The 18,468-nt window shown below is 47.1% G+C and overlaps 2 protein-coding genes across 2 annotated transcripts in view; one reads left to right on the forward strand and one right to left on the reverse strand.

The window, feature by feature from the left end:
- The first annotated feature begins 2,592 nt into the window (after positions 1–2,592).
- MIEN1 (migration and invasion enhancer 1) lies at positions 2,593–5,517 on the forward strand. The gene is made up of 4 exons (XM_069074269.1): positions 2,593–2,819; positions 3,458–3,555; positions 4,683–4,759; positions 4,851–5,517. Exons 1-4 carry the CDS (start codon positions 2,731–2,733, stop codon positions 4,932–4,934), a joined length of 348 nt encoding a protein of 115 aa, XP_068930370.1. The 5' UTR covers positions 2,593–2,730; the 3' UTR covers positions 4,935–5,517.
- An 875-nt stretch (positions 5,518–6,392) lies between these two features.
- ERBB2 (erb-b2 receptor tyrosine kinase 2) overlaps positions 6,393–18,468 on the reverse strand; it is a 32,561-nt gene continuing 20,485 nt past the window's right edge. The window contains exons 15-27 of the mRNA XM_069074267.1: positions 15,277–15,437; positions 14,903–14,950; positions 14,437–14,575; positions 14,222–14,344; positions 12,989–13,087; positions 12,369–12,554; positions 11,829–11,984; positions 11,601–11,676; positions 9,306–9,452; positions 8,527–8,624; positions 8,008–8,202; positions 7,622–7,868; positions 6,393–7,412 (exon numbers count right to left, since the gene is read on the reverse strand). Of these exons, the coding sequence (XP_068930368.1) occupies positions 7,060–7,412; positions 7,622–7,868; positions 8,008–8,202; positions 8,527–8,624; positions 9,306–9,452; positions 11,601–11,676; positions 11,829–11,984; positions 12,369–12,554; positions 12,989–13,087; positions 14,222–14,344; positions 14,437–14,575; positions 14,903–14,950; positions 15,277–15,437 (2,028 nt within the window). The 3' untranslated portion in view covers positions 6,393–7,059. The remainder of the gene's footprint in view (positions 7,413–7,621; positions 7,869–8,007; positions 8,203–8,526; positions 8,625–9,305; positions 9,453–11,600; positions 11,677–11,828; positions 11,985–12,368; positions 12,555–12,988; positions 13,088–14,221; positions 14,345–14,436; positions 14,576–14,902; positions 14,951–15,276; positions 15,438–18,468) is intronic.

Consider the following 18,468-nt stretch of genomic DNA (forward strand, 5'->3'; position numbering starts at 1 on the left):
GGGAAGGGAAGATAATGATAATTGTGGGGCCAGGTGAGGTGAGCTTCCCAGGATCTGGAAGATGCAAGCAATGCTGGTTCTGCAAGCTAAGTGTTTATAAGAATGAGCTCCTTAGGAGGCAATGTGTTTAAAATGGAAAAAGCAATGTATTTGGAGTTCAAATCTTGGCTGTGCTACTTAACTGGCTAAACGACTTTGGGCAAGTCGCTTCATCTGGCCCTCAGTTTCCTCATCTGTAAAATGGGGAAATTGGATTAAATAGCCTCTGAGGTCCTTTCCATATCCAATTAGCTCCCAGAATTCCCCTCATCCAACTCAACAAGCATTAATTCAGCACCTACTATGTGCTCACTACAAAAATGGGGGAATTACACTAGATAGTATCTGAACTCCTTCCATCTCTAAATCTATGACCTACTGTATGTCTATCCAACTAGAATCCTCTTCACCCAGAAGAACAAGCAGTAATTCAGCACCTACTATGTACTCACTATAAAATGAAAACACTATCAAGATTAAGGCTCTTAGAGCTGGCTATTTAGTCATTCTGATTTCCTACCCATTCCACCCCGGTCTTTTCTTTTTAAGCAAGACTCATCTGGATTTTCCTTGTAACCTGTTTTCATCTCATTACACATGTTGAGGGGACAGAATGAGTGGCTCCCACTGTGACTTGTGAAAGAAGCCTAGCTATCACCATGCTCCTAGTACTACCAGCCCTGTGGTTCCTTGAACCTCTGAAGGCTGCCGATGCCCTGTTTGAACAGTACCACTATAGCAATAATAATTATCACATCGTCATCATCACTGCTGACATTGCTAGGGCATTTTAAAGTTTTCAAAGCACTTTCCATTATCTGGTTTGATCTTCAAAACAAATCCTGTGATGTAGGCACTTGGAGGCATTATTACCCCCATTTTGCAGATAAGGAAATGCAAAATATTTTCTTTTCCTTTTTTTTTTATATGTTTTCAAGTAAGTGTCTTCTCTCCCCTCCTATACTGTCAGTCCCCTCAAGACAGGGGTGGTGCCTGCCTCTTGGCACAACTTAGCAAGTCTATTTAGAGCATAGGTCTAGGTCTAGAAAGGGGCTTAGAGGCCACCCAGTCCAACCCCTTCATTTTACAGATGAGGAAACTGAGGCCTGTGGAGGTTCAGTGACTTGCCCAAGAAGACAGAAAGCATCAGCAAGTAGGATTTGAATCCAAGTCCTCTGACTTGTACCTGTGCTCTTTTCACCAACCATCCCATGCCACCTCCTTAATAAATATTTGTTGAATTTGTTTTTTCCAGCAGTGTAACTGCTTGTTCTTTAAGCTGTGTAATTTGAGCATGATGCTTGGAAGAAAAACAGCAGTACAGGGAAATCTTGATGCAGAACCCTGGGAGCAACTCCCTTATTTTACAGAAGAAGAAACTAAGTCGCAGAGAGATGAAAATGCTTTCCCAAGGTCACCATTCAATTCAACAAAAAGTTATTAAATTCCTACTTTATACAGAGTATCTTACTAGACACAAAAAGAAACAAAGTTTAAATAAGACTCAGTCCCTGCTGTCATGGAACATTTGCTAAAAATGGAATGAGACAAACTTTAACAACTAATATAAATGTGTGTTTGTGATAAGAACATTAGAGAGGCACAGAACAAAGGGCTATGTGAGGTCTGAAGGAGAAGGTGCTTATGTATAAGGATGAAACAGGGGAGGCATTATGGAGAAGATTTGAGCTTGAAAGCATGGAGAGCTGTAGCTTGACCTACAGAAGAAGTAGCTAGCCTTGAAGACAGAAGACCTATATGCAAGACCTACATATTGGCTATGTGACCCTTGGCAAATCACTTAATATCTCAGTATTCTAGGCAAATCTTTAAGACTCAAGCCAGAGGTGTCATCCTGCACTGGGAGAGGGAGTTTGCTCACCTGGGTGTTCCCTGTACCTGTATAATCACAGATCCAGTGTCCTATTCCTTTAAAATATGGGCAGACACTGATGCTGTATATAATTTGTGAGAGAGTGTGGTCCAGGTTTATGGGAGGATGTTTTGTTGCTACTTTTAGAGAGAGCTAGGTCATGAAATGACCTCAGACATTTACTAGCTGTGTGACCCTGGGCAAGTCACAACTTCTGCCCACCTCAGTTTCCTCGTCTATAAATGGGGATAATAATAGTACCTACCTCCCAGGTTTACCATGAGTCTTAAATGAGATAATATTTGTAGAGCACTTTAAATCGTCGTATAAATGCTACTATTATTACTTTTCTTAGTATTAATTCCATTCACTGCCTTTGCTCTGGGAAAAAATAAAGAATGGGCAGAAATTCAACAAAAAGAGGGTCGTGGAGGACGATTTAGTTATAGAGACAGCGTGAGCAAAGGCACAGAGAGAGGAAAGTCTAGGGCTTGTGAGAGTTCTAGGACTTCAGGCTGGGAAAATTAAGGGACAACCCATGTACCGGCTCCCCCCAGCAGAGGGCGCTGCATCCCTGCCAACCATTCAGAGGACAAGTCGGGCCCGGCCCTTGTCTAGCCCCGCCCCCGACCTGACCCGCCTCCGGGAAGACCCCGCCCCCAGAATGGCCCCGCCTCTGGCCTGGCCGCGCGTGACGTGACCCGGCGTTACGTCACACCCGGAAGCGGCGGCTGGTCTGCAGGCTCTGGGTTCAGCCGGTCTCTGCCCGTCTGGCTGGGCTCGGTCCGGCGGGGAGTGCAGTCGAGTGGAGCAGAGCCATGAGCGGGGAACCCGGGGCCGATCTCGTAGCGTCCTCTCCCGGGGCTCCCCTGCCCGGCAGTGGGGTCCGCATTGTGGTGGAGTACTGGTGAGGGGGGCGCGGAGGGGGGGACGACCACCCTCCTTCGCCACTCCTCCATTCCTTCTTCCCCTCCCTTCCTCCTCCTCCAGGTCTTCCTCCCTCTCCTCCTCCTCCTTTCCCTCCCCTATTCCTCGCTCTCCCCCACTTCTCCTCCTCCCCTTCCCTTCTTCTCCTCTTCCCCTTCTCCTTCTTTTCCTCCCTTCTCTTCATTTCTTTCCTTTATCCCTCATCCCTCGCCTCGTCTTCTCCCACCATTCTTCCTCTCATCTCTCTTCGCTCCATTCATTCCTCTTCTCTCTTTTTCCCTCTCCACTTCTCTCTTCACCCCTGCTCTTCTTCTTCCCCTCCCTTTATCTCTCTTCTCTCCTTTCTTCATCCCTCCCATCCTCTTTACATCCCCTTTCCTTCCTTCATCCTTCCACTCTCCTTCCCTCCCCTCTCCTCCCTTCATTTCCACTCCCCTCCCTTTATTTCCTCTCTTGTCACCTTTCCCTTCTCTTCTCTTCTCTCCTCTCTTCTCTTCATTTCCCCTCATCTCCTTTCTCTTCTCTCCGTTCATGTCCCTTACCTTCCCTTTGTCTTCTTTCCCCTTCTCTCCTTACCTAAAAATCAAAAACAAAACTCCCAAACTCTTGCTCCTGCAGTGAACCCTGTGGATTTGAGTCCACCTACCTGGAGCTGGCCAGTGCTGTGAAGGAAGAGTACCCTGGCATCCAGATTGAGTCACGCCTTGGTGGCACCGGTGAGAAGCATTGAGGGGAGGGGATATGGAGAAGGGCTCTTGGGACTCTGGGGATGGGCACAGTGTGGTAGGGGCAGGGCTTGGGCTGCCATCTCCAACTCAAGGAGGTGTGTCAAAGAGATGCCAAAAGGAATCCAGGCACCTGTTATCAAGGACCAAATAACAAATCCCAAATCCCCAGTTTTGTCCTGTGAGTTACTTCTATCAGAAATCCTGTGCCACTGAGCAGGTGGGCATTGCGAGCTAATATGGTGGGTGGAAAAGTCCCAGCCTGGGCAACCTGAGGGTGAAGCTCTTTAAATTGAGCAAGATTGGGCCTGAGGTGACTGGAATGATAAAAATTCAAGTATATCAAGCCCTAACATGCTTTCACAGGCAATACTGCCTTTGATTCCCTAACAGAGCTATGAGGGCTGGATTTAGAACCCCATTGTACAGATGAGGAAAATAGAGATTCAGAGATTAAGTGATGAAAGGACATAGAGCTCCAAAGTCTCTTCCAGCTTCCTATGGTAAAAGCATCTTTCCCAGGCATACATCTCATTCAATTCAATAAACATTTATTAAGTGCTTACTGTGTCCTAGGCACTATGCTAAGTGCTGGGGATACAATGGGGCAAAAGATAGTCCCTACCCTCAAGGAGCTTACAATCCAACATGCAAACAAATACATATAGATAAGCTATATACAGGATAAATAGGAAGGCCCTGGAATTGGGGTTGGGGAAGACTTGCTATAGAAATTGGGATTTTAGTTGGGACTTAAAGGAAGCCAGGGAGGCCAGTAGTTGGAGCAGAAGGAGAGAGAGCATTCCAGGCATGGGGGGCTGCCAGAGAAGATACACCAAGCCAAGAGATGGAGTGTCTTGTTCCTGGAAGAGGCAGAAGGCCAGTGTATCTAATAACTAGCAAGCGTTGGCCTTGAACCCCAGATCTTCTGGTGATACATATAGGTCACAGGGAGAAGACCTGAGGTTACTCCCTCTATATAGACTACAAGACCCTTTTGCCTAAGTCCTGGAGTTAGTCTGACTTTAGTTAAGTGGGTGGCTCAGAGGAAACAAGCCAAGGGTGTGGTGCCAGTCGATCTCTGACCCTTCAGACTGTTCCTCCTTTCTTCCTATCAGGAGCCTTCGAGATCGAGATCAATGGGCAGTTGGTCTTTTCCAAGTTGGAGAATGGGGGATTTCCATATGAAAAGGATGTGAGTAGAAGAGGGATGGGGTTTGAGGGAAGGGGACAATAGGGGTGACCCATTCCATACCCTCTCACAAATCTTCCCTTCTCTTCCCCAGCTCATTGAGGCTATTCGAAGAGCCAGTAGTGGAGAACCTCTGCAGAAGATCACCAATAGCCGCCCCCCCTGTGTCATACTGTGACCCTTCAAAGTCTCCAGTTCCCTCCTGGGCCAGGGCTCCTTCCCTCTACCACTCTAACCTGGATGCCCCTCCCTTATTGGGGTCCTCTCCATCTTAGCAAAGTCCTTCCTCATTGGAGATTAAGATGAGAGAGCCCATCTCACTGACCAAGCATCGGTTCACCCCAACAACCCTCTTGGTCTTGTCACCTCTCTCCCCACCCCCTCTGCGCTGAGAGATCCCGGCCACTTCTTGGTGAAGCCAGGGGGCAAGAGCTTCAGAGATTCTAGGTACAAGCCTAGCTGCTACCTCCCTAGAGAGGGGACGTTCAACACAAGCTCAGAGTAGGGGGAGAACCAACCCCCATCCCTAGTTTTACATAGAAATTTCACATCTGCAAATGTGTGTGTGCACACATACATACATACATACATACATACATACATACATACATACATGGTGCCTCAAAGATGCCTGTACCCTCCCTTACCTGGCAGTGCCAGTGAGATGCCACCAAACTTCTAATTTATTTCCCACACACAACATATCCCCTTACTCTAGGGGAAACACCAGTTGTTGGCAATAAAGTGACACTGCTACTCTTTCCCCTGTGTGGTATACCCAGCTTGAGGTATCTTCTTCGCTTAGAAAGATGTTTGTTTTAAAAGGAAAAGGAAGAAAAGGGAGGGAAGGAGGAGGGAAAAACAATGCCCAGAAAGCTGAGCTTAACCATTTATCCTGCCTCATCTCAGTCTCTCCCCAATACACACACTACTCACTTGGTCCCACCCCAAAACACACAGATATACTCCCCCCCACTTCTACCAGGGGATTGGAATCCTTATCCAGAAACAGAAACTTGGCAGAGGTTAGTTGGTTTCCTTCATATCTGATGTCCCCTTCCCTAAGTTCCCAAAGTTGTCCCATGCTTGGAGATCCCCAAGAAAGGAACTTCTTCCCATTTTGAAGCTTCAGTACTATTCCTTATTTGTTTATGTATTTATTGGTCTGGGCCTGTGATTTCATCAGCATAGGGAACTCCCATGTGGAAACTTCCCTCACCATTGCTGTTCAGCAACTCAGCTCTAATTTATAGTCTCAGAGAGTTGCCTGAAGCACTTCAGAGAGTTTTGAGCCCAAGGTTACACAGCTTGTATGTGTCGGAGGTAGAATTTAAATGTCAGGTCTTCATGACTCTAAGCCTCCCTGTTCACTAAGCCACTCTGCTAACCCTCACATCTAAACTAAATCCAGCTCGCTCCACTTAAACATAACCTCATGTCCCCAGGATTCATTTTGGAGAAGGGGTTAGATTCCATTGTTCACCACCATCCATCACTGAGGGCCAGGATAAGCCAGTTCTTGTCAGGGCCCTGCCACCCTGCTCTAGCCCCCTAAGACAGAGCCAGCATGTAAGCTATGAGGACAAGGTGAGCAGAAGCTGCAGAAAGATCCCCAGACACAGGTCAGGAGCCTAGCTGTTTTCCAAAATATATTTGCAGAGAAGATGGTGCATCTCTTCTATATACTTCTCTCATCATTAAAAAAAGAAAAGTTAAAAAAATGAATTCAAAGAAAACAATGTACAAAGGATTCAGGGATCTGGAGGTCCTTCCCCAACCCTCATTGCCATCTCTCGCTCCATTGTCCATTTGGAGCAGAACAAGTCAGGTGCTCAGTCTCTGGAGATGGTAGGATGTTATCTCTGAGCATGTGTCCTCTTTCTGTCTCCCTTTGGACATCATCTCTGGTGTCCCTTGCAGTAGGAACCCTAGCTGGGGAAGCCAGGAGAGGGAGGAACAGATTTAACCTGGGGCATATGTCACGTGGAGAAAGTTGACCATGTACACCTGAATTGCAGTTATGTTCCAAATCAAGATTCCAGTGTAGGTATCTGGAGCTCAGAAACCAATAAATATACCCCCAGTAAGGGGCTGGGGAACCTTAGAGCTGCCGGAAAGGGAAAGGAAGGGGCAATATGATGGTAGCAACCCAGACTCCTCTGTCTTTTGTCAGGCAATCCCCCTTCTCACTCTGGCCAGATAAGGAATCTGAGGGCATTCAAGACTAGTCTTTTTTTTCCTCCCCAACATGGTAAGTGCAGTGCAGAGTTTCAGGGGATCTCAGCATCTGGGCTTTCCTGAGATCATACAGTCATATCCAAACCCAAGTACTCGGGGTTCTCAGCTGTGGGAGTCCCTGCAAAACCATTAGGGGTAGCCCCTCGATCAGAGGGATCCTGGTCCCAGTAGTATAGGTTGTCAAAGGCTGGACTGAAGGCAGTTGGGGAGAGATGAAGAGGACCTCCTCCATGTGGGGCCAAGTACTCAGGGTTCTCCACAGCTGCACCAAAGGTAAATGTGTCTTTCACCATTCCATTCTTCCCTGGAGGAGGCAATTTGGGGTGTTCCAGGGTGGAGCTGGATGGGTGAGGAGGAGTCAGGGTCCCCTCCAGGGGTGAAGGTGGTGGTAGATGCACCTCTGGCTGGTTCACATATTCTGAAATGTTGGAGAAAAAGAGATTTTGGGTGTCAGGGAAATTGAACTATATATACCTACCAGAAAATGAATCTTCCTTTTGAGGGGAGTTCTTAGACCTTGGCTTAGGGAAGGAGAGCACCTTGATTTCCCTTCCTCCCTCCAAAATGAGCTCAAACCCTTGAAGAAGGCAGCTCAGAATTTTAGCTTCCAGGTCAGGGTGTCCATACCTGGCAGGGGGCCACAGGCAGGTGGGACGATGTAGCCATCCATCTCAGGGGGCAGTGTTCCTGTGGGATCATCAGTGTAGCGCTGCAGGGGGCTGAGGTCTCGAGGGGGGAGTCCCTGTAGCCCCTTAGGGCTCCCTCCAGGGTCCCCATCAAACACATCTGAACCAGTCCCTTCCCAAGGCTCTGTTGAAGTTTGGGGAGTGTCGTCTTCTGAGCCTTCCAGGCCTCCTGGAAGTTCCCCACCACTCTGCAGGCAAAAAATAGAGTATTATCATGAAGGTGTGAATGGAAGCGAGTCATTCTTGGCTGGACAGGCACAAGATGGGAGTATGGCCTGGAAACAGGCTGGGATTTTCGTCCCAATGGATATTGCCTATACTCCTTACCCTTGTAGAAGAACTTCTGTGTCTTCGGTGGGCGGTACCCCCAGGCCCTGGAGCCAGAGGAGGATCAGGGCAAAAGAAGCCTTGCTGGGGCACCAGGTACTCTTCTGCATCCACCAAATCACCCATTTCGTCTTCTTCCAACAGTGAGCGGTAGAAAGTGCTGTCCAAGGGGCTGGCTGGGCCAGAATCCTCATTCTAATGGGGGAATGGGACAATCATGCTAACCCCTTCACCAGTGTGGCTGTCCCCATCATCGTGTGAAGTTGGGTGGGTGAGATTTCATTGGAGAAAAAAGGTCAGAAAACTGGAGGAAAGGGAGATGACACCAAAGAGTTTTATGGAGGAAATGCTGTCTTCTAGGGATGAGAGGTTGGGGAGGAGAAAGGGAAGAATGGGACAAGTATCAAGGAAAATCTGGGGGGTGAGGGTGGGGCTCAGGAGTCCTGCTGCTCAGTTTTGTGCCCTTTCCTGTGTGAACAGAGGGGTGGGATACAGCTTTCGTGCAGTTTGGTGTCCTACCTGGATGACCACAAAGCGCTGAGGGTCTCGGGCCATTCGTGAGAATTCTGTAACGAGCTCCCGGAACCGAGGCCGACACTCAGAATCAATCATCCAACCTGGTATAGGGGAACAAAAGGGGCCCCTTCAGCAACCAAAGAAACCCATTGGCTTGTCAGGGAGAAGAAGCCCACCAGTGTTTGAACTGCCTTTTGGGCCAGGCCTTCCTCTGACTTATAATACCTCTGTATTATGTATACCTCTGTGACTCACTGGCTGTGTGACCTGACCAGGGAGGGAGGGGAAGCCTCTGGGCCTTACTTTGTTCATCCATCAATTGAGGGGCTTTGATTGGATAATCTACAAAAGTCCCTTCCAGCTCAAAATCATTTTTTGAATTTGAATATATATATTTTTTATCTTTCATTTGATCTGCACAATAAGCCTGAGGGAATGCCATTATAGTCCCCCTTTTTCCGATGAGGAAACTGAAGCAGAAATGAACCCACAGGAACTGCTCTGAATATGTCCTTGGGCAGCTCCCACTATGCAGTACAGCATAAAGAGCACCTTCTGAAAATTCTAGTTCAAGTCCTGGTTCCCATGATTACCAGCCATGTGACCCTAACTTTTCTGAGCCTCAGTTTACTCATCTGTAAACTGAGGATGATAACAATATCTACACTCTAGCTCACAGGAATATCCAGAAGAAAATGCTTTACGAACTCTCAGATTATCTATAAATGTGAGTAATGCATTATTATTATTATTAAAATAAGAATTATAGTCTAGTTTCCTACATTTGACCATGATCATGTAGACATCAATGGTGCAGACAGGGGGCTGTGGTAGTCGGTCCCCTTTCTCCAGTAGGTCAGGAATCTCTCGGGCAGGAATCCCCTCATATGGTTTAGCCCCAAAGGTCATCAGTTCCCACACTGTCACCCCTGAGAAGAGAAAGAGAAGTCTAGTGGGAATAGGTACAGTCCTTGAGAGCCAAGCTTGGTTGGAGGTGGGTAGGTTGTTATAGGGAGAGAAGAGAAGGATGGGGGTGGGATGTGTGGATAGGATAGAATCTTCCCTGTTTATCCCTTCTCCTCAGAAGAGAAAAGGATCAGCCGTGGCCTGGAGTCTGGTGATCCTGGGGTTAATGCCAAGGATGTAAAAGGACATTCTCTCCCCATCCCTATTTTTGCATCACAGACCTGAGAGGAGTTGAGTGAGGTGGGAATAAAAGAAATTGACCTCAGCTATTCGTGCTTGCTATTTCCACCAGTTTTGAGGACCAGTTTTCACATGGGATGAATAAGGGTAATGGTCCCCCCATCTAGCTCTTTTATGTCCTTATACCAGTCCCCCACCCCACTCAGCACTGTGACACAGTAGCCAGCTGGCCTCGATGCCAGGAAGACCTGATTTCAAGTTTTACCTCTGTCTTGTTCTAGATGTATGACCTTGGGGAAGTCATGTAACCTCTCAATGCTCTGGGCAACTTTCTAAGACTATAAAGCTTTAGTGAAGTTGTCAACCTACTGTAGGAAGTGTCCTATTTGGGGAGTTCCTTTCACTAATGAAATCACGGGTATAATTTCTATCCTACACTCTTCAAATACATCTCTTTTCTTGCCACCAACTCCATTCCTTTTTCCTTCCCATGTCACTATAATTTTGCAACATCAAATTACAATAAACCACAACATTTAACAAATTATACATTTGTTAAATGGCTCAACTTCTCTTCCTCACCTCACAGCTAGGTGGTGCAATGGATAGAGCATTGAGCCTGAAGTCAGGAAGTCCTAAATTCAAATTTGCCTTCTACACTTAATGTGGTCTTGGCAAGTCACTTAACCTCTATCTGCCTCAGTTTTCTCAACTCTAAAAGGGGTATAATAATAGCACTCACCTCCCAGGGCTGTAATGAGGATATAATGAGATATTTGTAAAGCACTAGCCCATAACAGATGCTTAATTAATCCTTATTTCCTTCCTTCCATTCCCTATTCAAATCCTGGCAGTCTCGCTTCCAGCTCTGCCATTCTGCCAGAGCTGCTTTCTCCAAGGCTTCCAACTCCAAACTGCCAAGGTGGTTGGCCCACCCTCAGCCCTCTTCCTCCTTGATCTCCATAGCTTTTGTCTTTGTTGACTGCCTCCTCTGGGATACTCTCTCCTCACTGGGCTTTGGTCCTGCTCCCCTCTCATGATTCCACTCCTCTTTCTCTCACTGTTCTTCCTCAGTCTCCTTTGATGGTTCATCATCCATGCCTTGCTGCCCAACTGTGAAAGTCCCCCAACGCCCAGTGCTGGGCCCTCTCATCTTCTCTCTCTACAGTTACACCCTTGGTGATATAAGCTTTCATGGGTTCAATTAGTTTCTTTATATAGATGATTCCCAAATCTATATATCCAGGCGTAATGTCTCTCCTGAATTCAAGTCTCATTTTATTAACTGCACACTTCCAATTGGCTGTCCTGTCAACACATTAAACTATTGTGTTCAAAACTAATCTCATCTCTCCCTATCCCCATGAAACCTTCGCCTCCTCCAAATTTTCCTGGTTCTGTTGAGGGCTCTACTCTCCTTCCAGTCAACCAGATTCAAACCTCTCCTCTTCCCTCTACCTCATCCCCTATCCAAGTCACTTAATTCTGTCTCCACAGCATCCTTTACTTCTGTGGTGTAGTAGATTGAATGTTAGACCTGGACTTAGGAAAATCTGAATTCAAATCCAGAATCAGACATTTACTAGCTGTGTGACCCTGGGCAAATCATTTAACGTTTCTGGGCCTGAGATTCCTCATATGTAAAATGGTGGAGGTTGGAACTCAATGGTCCCTACCTCTGTCCCCTCCCTTCTCACCACTCACCATTACTACCTTAGTTCAGATCCTCATCACCCCTTGACTGCACTATTCTAAGAATTTCCTGGCTAAACTTGCTTCTGTTCTCTTCCCCTTTCCAATACACAGCTGGCAATACCATTTCTCCAAAGTACAAATGGGCCCAGAGATTAAGCGATTTGCCAGAATCACACAAAACCCTCCTCACGACAAAATGCAGCCCTCCCTTAATAGGGGTATTTTGCCCCTCTCACCATAGCTCCACACGTCACTCTGATGGGTGAATCTTCGGCAGAGAATGGACTCTAATGCCATCCACTTAATGGGGACCTACATGGGGAAGATAGTTAATCACGAAGACCATCCCTGAGGCTGGGATGGAGATCCTATTTCATTGGTTTTCTTCCAGCAAGACAGATAGGTAGTAATGCCCCCTCAGTGCTACCTCCCCCTCCAACCCCAACCCTCTCCAGCCCCTTCACCTTGCCCCCATCTGCGTGGTACTCTGTCTCATCAATGTCCAAGAGCCTTGCGAGTCCAAAGTCAGTGATCTTGACGTGGTTGGGACTTTTGACCAGCACATTTCTGGCTGCCAGGTCTCTGTGTACTAGCCGAACTTCCTCCAGGTAGTTCATCCCCTGAGATTAGAGACAGAGGACTGGATCTGATGATTTCTGTAGGGATTCTTGTACCAGTCCCACCTTCTCTAGATAACTTTCCTCCCTGCCCAGTTCTGGAGGCACAGAGCCAACCCTGGTGAATGTCCCCTTGCCTCTAATGGTTCTGCCAACTTAGTCACAGTTTACAAATCCATAGCCTTCTCCCTGAAGCTTACAGGCTCAGTCACCGAAGCTGGTGTGGGGAGGGCAGCAAAGAAATGGAGAGCACATATTGGGGCTCCTTCATAAAGGTCTTGGGAGTAGGGAAGGCATATGGAAGGCACATGTTGGGGCTCATCTGTGGAGGTCTTGGGGAAGCTGTGGGAGGATGGCTGTCATAGAGAGGCATCCCTGTGACTGTACCTTGGCAATCTGCACACACCAGTTGAGGAGGTCCTGGGAGCAGAGTCGCCCGCGGTTTTCACGCACATGGTCCAGGAGGCAGCCATAGGGCATAAGCTGGGTCACTAGCTGCACCGTGGATGTCAGGCAGATGCCCAGAAGGCGAGACACGTATGGAGAGCCGACACCTGCCATCACGTATGCTTCCTGGAGGCCCAAGGGATACTTAGAAGGGGACAGGGATCCCCTCCCAGCTCCCCCCACCATCCCTGCCATTACAATGACCTGGTGTAAGTGAGATCAGAACTGGAGGAGGTTGCTCTAACCTCATCCTACAGAGGAAGAAGAAGCTGAAGAACAGCTAATGTGAGTGCAATCCTAGGACTCAGAGCTAGAGGCTAACTTAGACATCACGGAAGCCAGCTTCCTCCCCATTTCACAGAGGAGAAAACTGAGGCACAGGGAGATTAAATCACTTGCCAAAGTTATACTACCCTTGTTTAGCAATGACGATTCCAACTATAGGTCTTCTGAATCAAAATTCAATCTTCCCTGAGTCCTGACTCATTTCCTCAGAGGGCTCCTATTGTATCCCACCTCCTTGGGAGTGGGGGTGGGGAGTGAAGGGGCAAGAATCTTACATCCAAGATCTCCTTGTTGGCTTTGGGGGATGTGTTTTCTCTCAACACCTTGATAGCCACTGGAATCTTCACACTTTCACCATCAGGGATCCAAATACCCTGGGCAAGGGGTAGAAGAGAGGGAATGTGTGAGTTGGAAAGGGAAGACCAAGCCCAACCCCGTTTTTTTACCTCTCTAAAAACCCCTCTGGCTCCTTTTTAACTCTCTGGTTTTACCCCTAGGGCTTTGGTTCTTAGTGACTTTCCCTACCTCCTTATCATTGGGCCAATCAATTATGTATATTTTCAAAACTGTAGAGATACAAGTCCTGATATATATGCAAAGTAAAATACAAAGTAATGGGGTGGGGGCAGTTAAGTACCAGAAGTTCAGGAAAGGCTTCATGTGTAAGGTAGTGCTTATGGGAAACTTTAAAGGAGATGGAGGCTAAGGATTCTAAGAATCAGAGCTAAGGAGGGAATGCATTCCAGGCATGGGGCACAGCCTATACAAAGGTATGGAGATTGGAAATGGAATGGATAGCAAACAGGACAACTTGGCTGTTGAGGGGAGTAATTTTTTATATAATAAATCTGGAAAGGTAGACTGGAGAGAGATTGTGAAGGGGCTTAAATGCCAAATAAAGGGGGTTTGTATTTTATCCTAGAGACAATGAGGGGGCCACTGGAGTTTTTTGAAGCAGGGATGTGACATGGTCATACCTCTTTAGGAAAAATCACTTGAGTAGCTATATGGAAGATGGGTTGGAGAAAAGGGAGACATGAGGAAGGGAGCCTAATGCAATAGTCCAGGGGAGCAGTGATGAGGGTGGTGATTGAATGGGTGGAGAGAAGGACAGATGTGAAATCGTTAGGGAAATGGGCTTGACAAAATATGGCAAGAACCTCATTCCTTTTTAACCCCACCCTCCTCCCTTTGCTTCATTCCCTTTCCCAAGATCCAGCTGATGCCTTGGGCCAGGGATGGGGAACCTGCGGCCTCCAGGGCACATGTGGTCTTCTAGGTCCAAGGGTGGGGCCTTTTGACTGAGTTCAAGTTCTACAGAACAAATCCTTTTATTAAGGGAATTTGTTCTGTGAAGTCTGGATTCAGTCAAAGGACTGCCCTAGAGGTCCTAGAGGGTCACATGTGGCCTCAATCATACAGGTTCCCCACCCCTGCCAAACCTCACCCTAAACTTTGGCCTCCACCCTTTCTAGGCCCCCTCCCCTCAGGTTAGCCCCACCCCTGACCTTGTAGACTGTGCCGAATGCCCCAGAACCAAGAACCTTCACTTTCCTCAACTCCGTCTCTTTTAGGATTCTCATCTGAGCTTGGTTGGGCAATGCTCCACTAGGCGTCAGGGGCTCCACCAGCTAGGGAGTCAAGGGAGTTTGGTTGTCAAAAGTCACCCAAGTGATGAATCCCTCTGCCCCTTGGCTCCCTCCCTTCTCACTTCCCTTCTCACCTCTGTCTCCTGTAGCAGCCTCCTCATGGTGTGTTTCCGTTCCTTCTGTTTCCGACGCTTAATTAAGATGCCAATGATCAGGCCTATGATGAGGGCTAGGAGCACTCCGACCACCCCAGCAATGATGGAGGTCACAGGGCTGGGGGGGGAGACATGGGAAAAGGAGAGGGAGGTGAGATCAGACCTACTAGGCCTCATGACAGCAGCAGTTCCTTTGTGTGGAGGGTGGGAGTGGAAGGGAGGTTACTGGACTGGACCATTTGGATGATGGGATGACAGCCAAAGCTGAAGGTTAGAGGTTGGCTGTTTGGGCTTGGGCAGGTAGGAACAATGAATGTGAAAGGTCCTCTGGGGTGGGAGCAGGAGTCTTGGCTGGGGGAAGGCCATTGTATATTGTTCGCATACAGGGGAAGCCATCTCTGGGCCCAATGCCCCTTCCAGGGGAGCTCCCAGAGACCAAACACACCTGAGTTTCTGCTCAGCAGGACAGCCTTTGTCATCCAATACAGTACAGCTGCAGGAAAAGATATGTTAGCCTGGGGATCCTCAATACTGGAGGGAGGCACCGCCATCTGTCCCTACTTCTCTGACTGACAGTAGGGGAGATGGGAATTAGGATAGGAAGAGCACCAAACCCCTCCTTTTCTACCCCAGTCTTTTAAAATAAGTTTCAGAGGAGTCAGGGCAGAGAGCAATGTCCTTTCACAATAAGTTTCAAAGAATATCACCCCCCCATTCCCACCTTTATTCTCTGATTCCCCCATACAAAAATAACAGTCTGAAGTAGAGGGAAATATGGGTTGCTCCATTCCCAACACTGCAGTAAGTGCCCCAACTCACGAGTGGGTACAGTTGGTGGGGCAGGTCTGGCAAATGCCCTCATCATCTGGGTACTTCCAGATAGGTATGAAGGAGAGGTCAGACTTCACCCCACTGGGGCATCGGGCCACACAGGCAGGGGGGTCCTTGAAATGTGCACAGGCTACACATTTGTCAGCCTCCTAAGAGTACAGAGAAGAAGGGGTTGGGAGAAGAAGAGGCAATGATGTCCAGGCTACAGGTTGGCCTTAGGAGTTGGTGGAGTGTGTTGGGAGACACAGTCAGGGAACAAAGCCAAGTTACTTTTCCATTTAGAAAACTGAAGCCTCACCTTGGGATTCTCAGAGCCTCCCTTCAAACTAGCAGTTTCTCAGACCTAGCACATACATCAGACTGTCCTGTTAATCATGTTAATAATTAAGAACCAGTGAATTTTGTCAGTATTAATCCTCTTTCTACTGATGGGAAGGTCAAGAAAACCAAGGCCAGCTGCCAGGCCAGTCAGGAGTCCCCTTTTTTTTTTTTGCCTTTTGGAGGGCAATTGGGGTTAAGTAACTTGCCCAAGGTTACACAGCTAGTTTTTTTGTGTGGATATTAAGTGTCTGAGGCCGGAACCGAACTCAGGTCCTCCTGACTCCAGGGCCGGTGTTTTACTCACTGCGCCACTTAGACGCCCAGGAGTCCCCTTTTTTCATGAACCCACACCACAAAACTAACTGGCTTCATTCTCCAACCTCTCCTCATCTAGTCTCTGGGGAAGAGATGGCCTTCTTGTCAAGGCCAACCAACCCTTCTCTGCCATGTCACCTCCCTTGTCTTCCCAGAGCAGACCCCTTTGATCATTCCTCTTTTCAGACTCTCCTAATCTACAGGCTCCTGCCCCATTGCCTACAAACAGGCCCAGGTCTTAAAAAACCTTTAGCTGACCCTTTCACACACCCCCACCAAGCTATTATCCTTTTAAAACTGTTTCCAGCACTATAGCCAAGATTCTAACAAAAGTACTTCACCTCCCACTTAGTTCTCAACCCTTTGCTTTCTGGCTTCTGACCCCATCACTCCACGGAGGCTGCTCTCTCCAAGGTCACCTGTAATCTCCTTTCCAAGCTCATTTCCAAGTTTTGCTTTGTTTTGTTTTCCCTTTTGACCTCACAGTAGCTTTTGACACTGGTGACCCTGCCCTCCTCCTAGATACTCTTGTCCATCTGTGCCTCTGAAGGTACTCCTCAAGTCTCTTTTGTGGGGTCGTCAAACCCCACACTCCTCCAAATTCCTCACACCTCCTCAGGATCAGTACACTCACAAGGCTCTATCCTGAGCTGTCCTCTGTGTGCATGTCTCTCTTTGCTTTTGTGTGTATGTGCATCCGTCTCTCTGCTTTATCTGTCTCTCTGTCTCTGTGTTTCTCCATTATCTTAGTGGTCTGTCTCATCAACCCCTCATGGTTTCTTTCTTCCTGAATTCCCCCTATGTTGCCAACTATCTACCAAACCTCTCCACTTGGATGCCCTATAAGCATCTCATAATCATTATGTACTAAATGAACCTCAATATCTTCCTTTATAAACTCTCTGTTCTTCCAAATTTTCTGCCTTTGAGTCTCCATCATCCCTCCAGTTGCTGCAATTCACAACCTTAGAATCTGATTGTCTCCACAATCCATTCCTTTCTCTACTTATACAGATACTACTAAATGTAGGCCTCATGACCTCTTGCCTAGATTATTGCAATAGCCCTCCTAATTGATCTCCCTCCTTCCCTCTTTCTTCCCTTTAGTCTGACTTTCACTTTTGTTCAGTCCTTTCATTTGTGTCAGACTCTCTGTGACCCCATTTGTCAAAGATACTGGAGTGGTTTGCCATTTCCGTTTTCAGCTCTTTTTACAGCTAAGGAAACTTAAGCCAATGGGGTAAAGTGACTTGCCCAGGGTCACACAGCTAATAAGTGTCTGAGCTAATAAGAATCTTCCTGACTCCAGGTCCACTACTCTATCCACGATGTCATTTAGCTGCCCTCAGCTATCCCTCACTTAAATCCAATTCATTTGCATGTCATGGTATCACCTCCCTGATGTCATGGACCTCTTCAAGAACGAAGGACAAACAACAGCAGTAGCTGCTTCTAGTCTGTCCTTTATATAATTGCCAAAATAATCTTCTTTTAAGTACACGTCTGACCACATTACCTACCCTGCTCCAAAAAAAACTTTTTTTTTTCTTTTTGGAGGGGGGAAGGCAGGACAATTGAGATTAAGTGATTTGCCCAAGGTCACACAGCTAGTTAAGTGTCGTCAGCATAAGAAATTAAATGGGAATTTTTCAGGAATTATGCAGAAGCCACAGACAATGTGTGAAGGCTAGCAGATGACAGAAAAAGTGTAGAAACTCAGAAATGCATAAAATATGTGTGTTGTATATTATCAACATATATTATCTTTTAATACCATCATAATTCAGATTTCTTCTCTGGTACAAAGGGAAGGCCAAAATGTTTTACATGGATTTTTCAGATCAAGGGGGGCACCATGCCCCCAACAACTCTCCTCCCCTCCAGATGTGGAAGGGATAACTATTCATCTGTTACCAACCTGGAGCCTCTCTACAATTGGTTTAGTCTACTCTTCAGATGATAAGACATCCAACTCAGATCTAAGTTAGAGCCCTTCCAAAGCATGGACTTTCAGAACCTAGGACCACTTTGGGAACCATGCCACGCTGGCACCAGAAGAAGACTTTGGTGGATAGAATAATTCTACTGCTAATAGTTCATATTTATAGATGTGCTTTAGGGATAACAGAGCTTTCCTCCCAACAATCCTACAAAGTAGTCAAGTGGCAAAAATATTACTTCCTGTAAGCAGAGCCAAGAAAACCACACATAGACAATAAAGGCAGGAACATAGATGCAAAGAAAAACAACCACAAAACCATGGAAAACAAAGGCTGCAAAACTGGGCCCTGAAGAAGAGACATCAGAAGACCCCCTCCCTTTTTAGGGGTGGGGGTGGGGTGTGAGAGGTACACAGGTATGTGAAGTGGCATATATTGTTAGGTAGTTTGGGGTTTCTTTGGATGTACTAAGCAGTTTTATTGAATTTTTTTTTGCTTCCTCTTTTTTTAATCTTTCATTATAAAGAAAAGCTCTCGGAGAGGGAGAGGGAGAAATTGGCAGGGGTGGGGGGAGTTTAGATAATGTAAAAACAAAAAATATGAA

This window comes from Petaurus breviceps, unplaced genomic scaffold (assembly GCF_028583685.1).
Source record: "Petaurus breviceps papuanus isolate PSGF00001 unplaced genomic scaffold, PetGlider_PUasm1.0 90887, whole genome shotgun sequence".
Lineage (NCBI taxonomy): Eukaryota > Metazoa > Chordata > Mammalia > Diprotodontia > Petauridae > Petaurus > Petaurus breviceps.

Coding starts and splice junctions, on each gene's coding strand:
- MIEN1 (XM_069074269.1), top strand. CDS start 2,731: ATGAGCGGGGAACCCGGGGCCGATCTCGTAGCGTCCTCTCCCGGGGCT. Junction 2,820..3,457: donor CGCATTGTGGTGGAGTACTG/GTGAGGGGGGCG, acceptor TTGCTCCTGCAG/TGAACCCTGTGGATTTGAGT. Junction 3,556..4,682: donor GTCACGCCTTGGTGGCACCG/GTGAGAAGCATT, acceptor TCTTCCTATCAG/GAGCCTTCGAGATCGAGATC.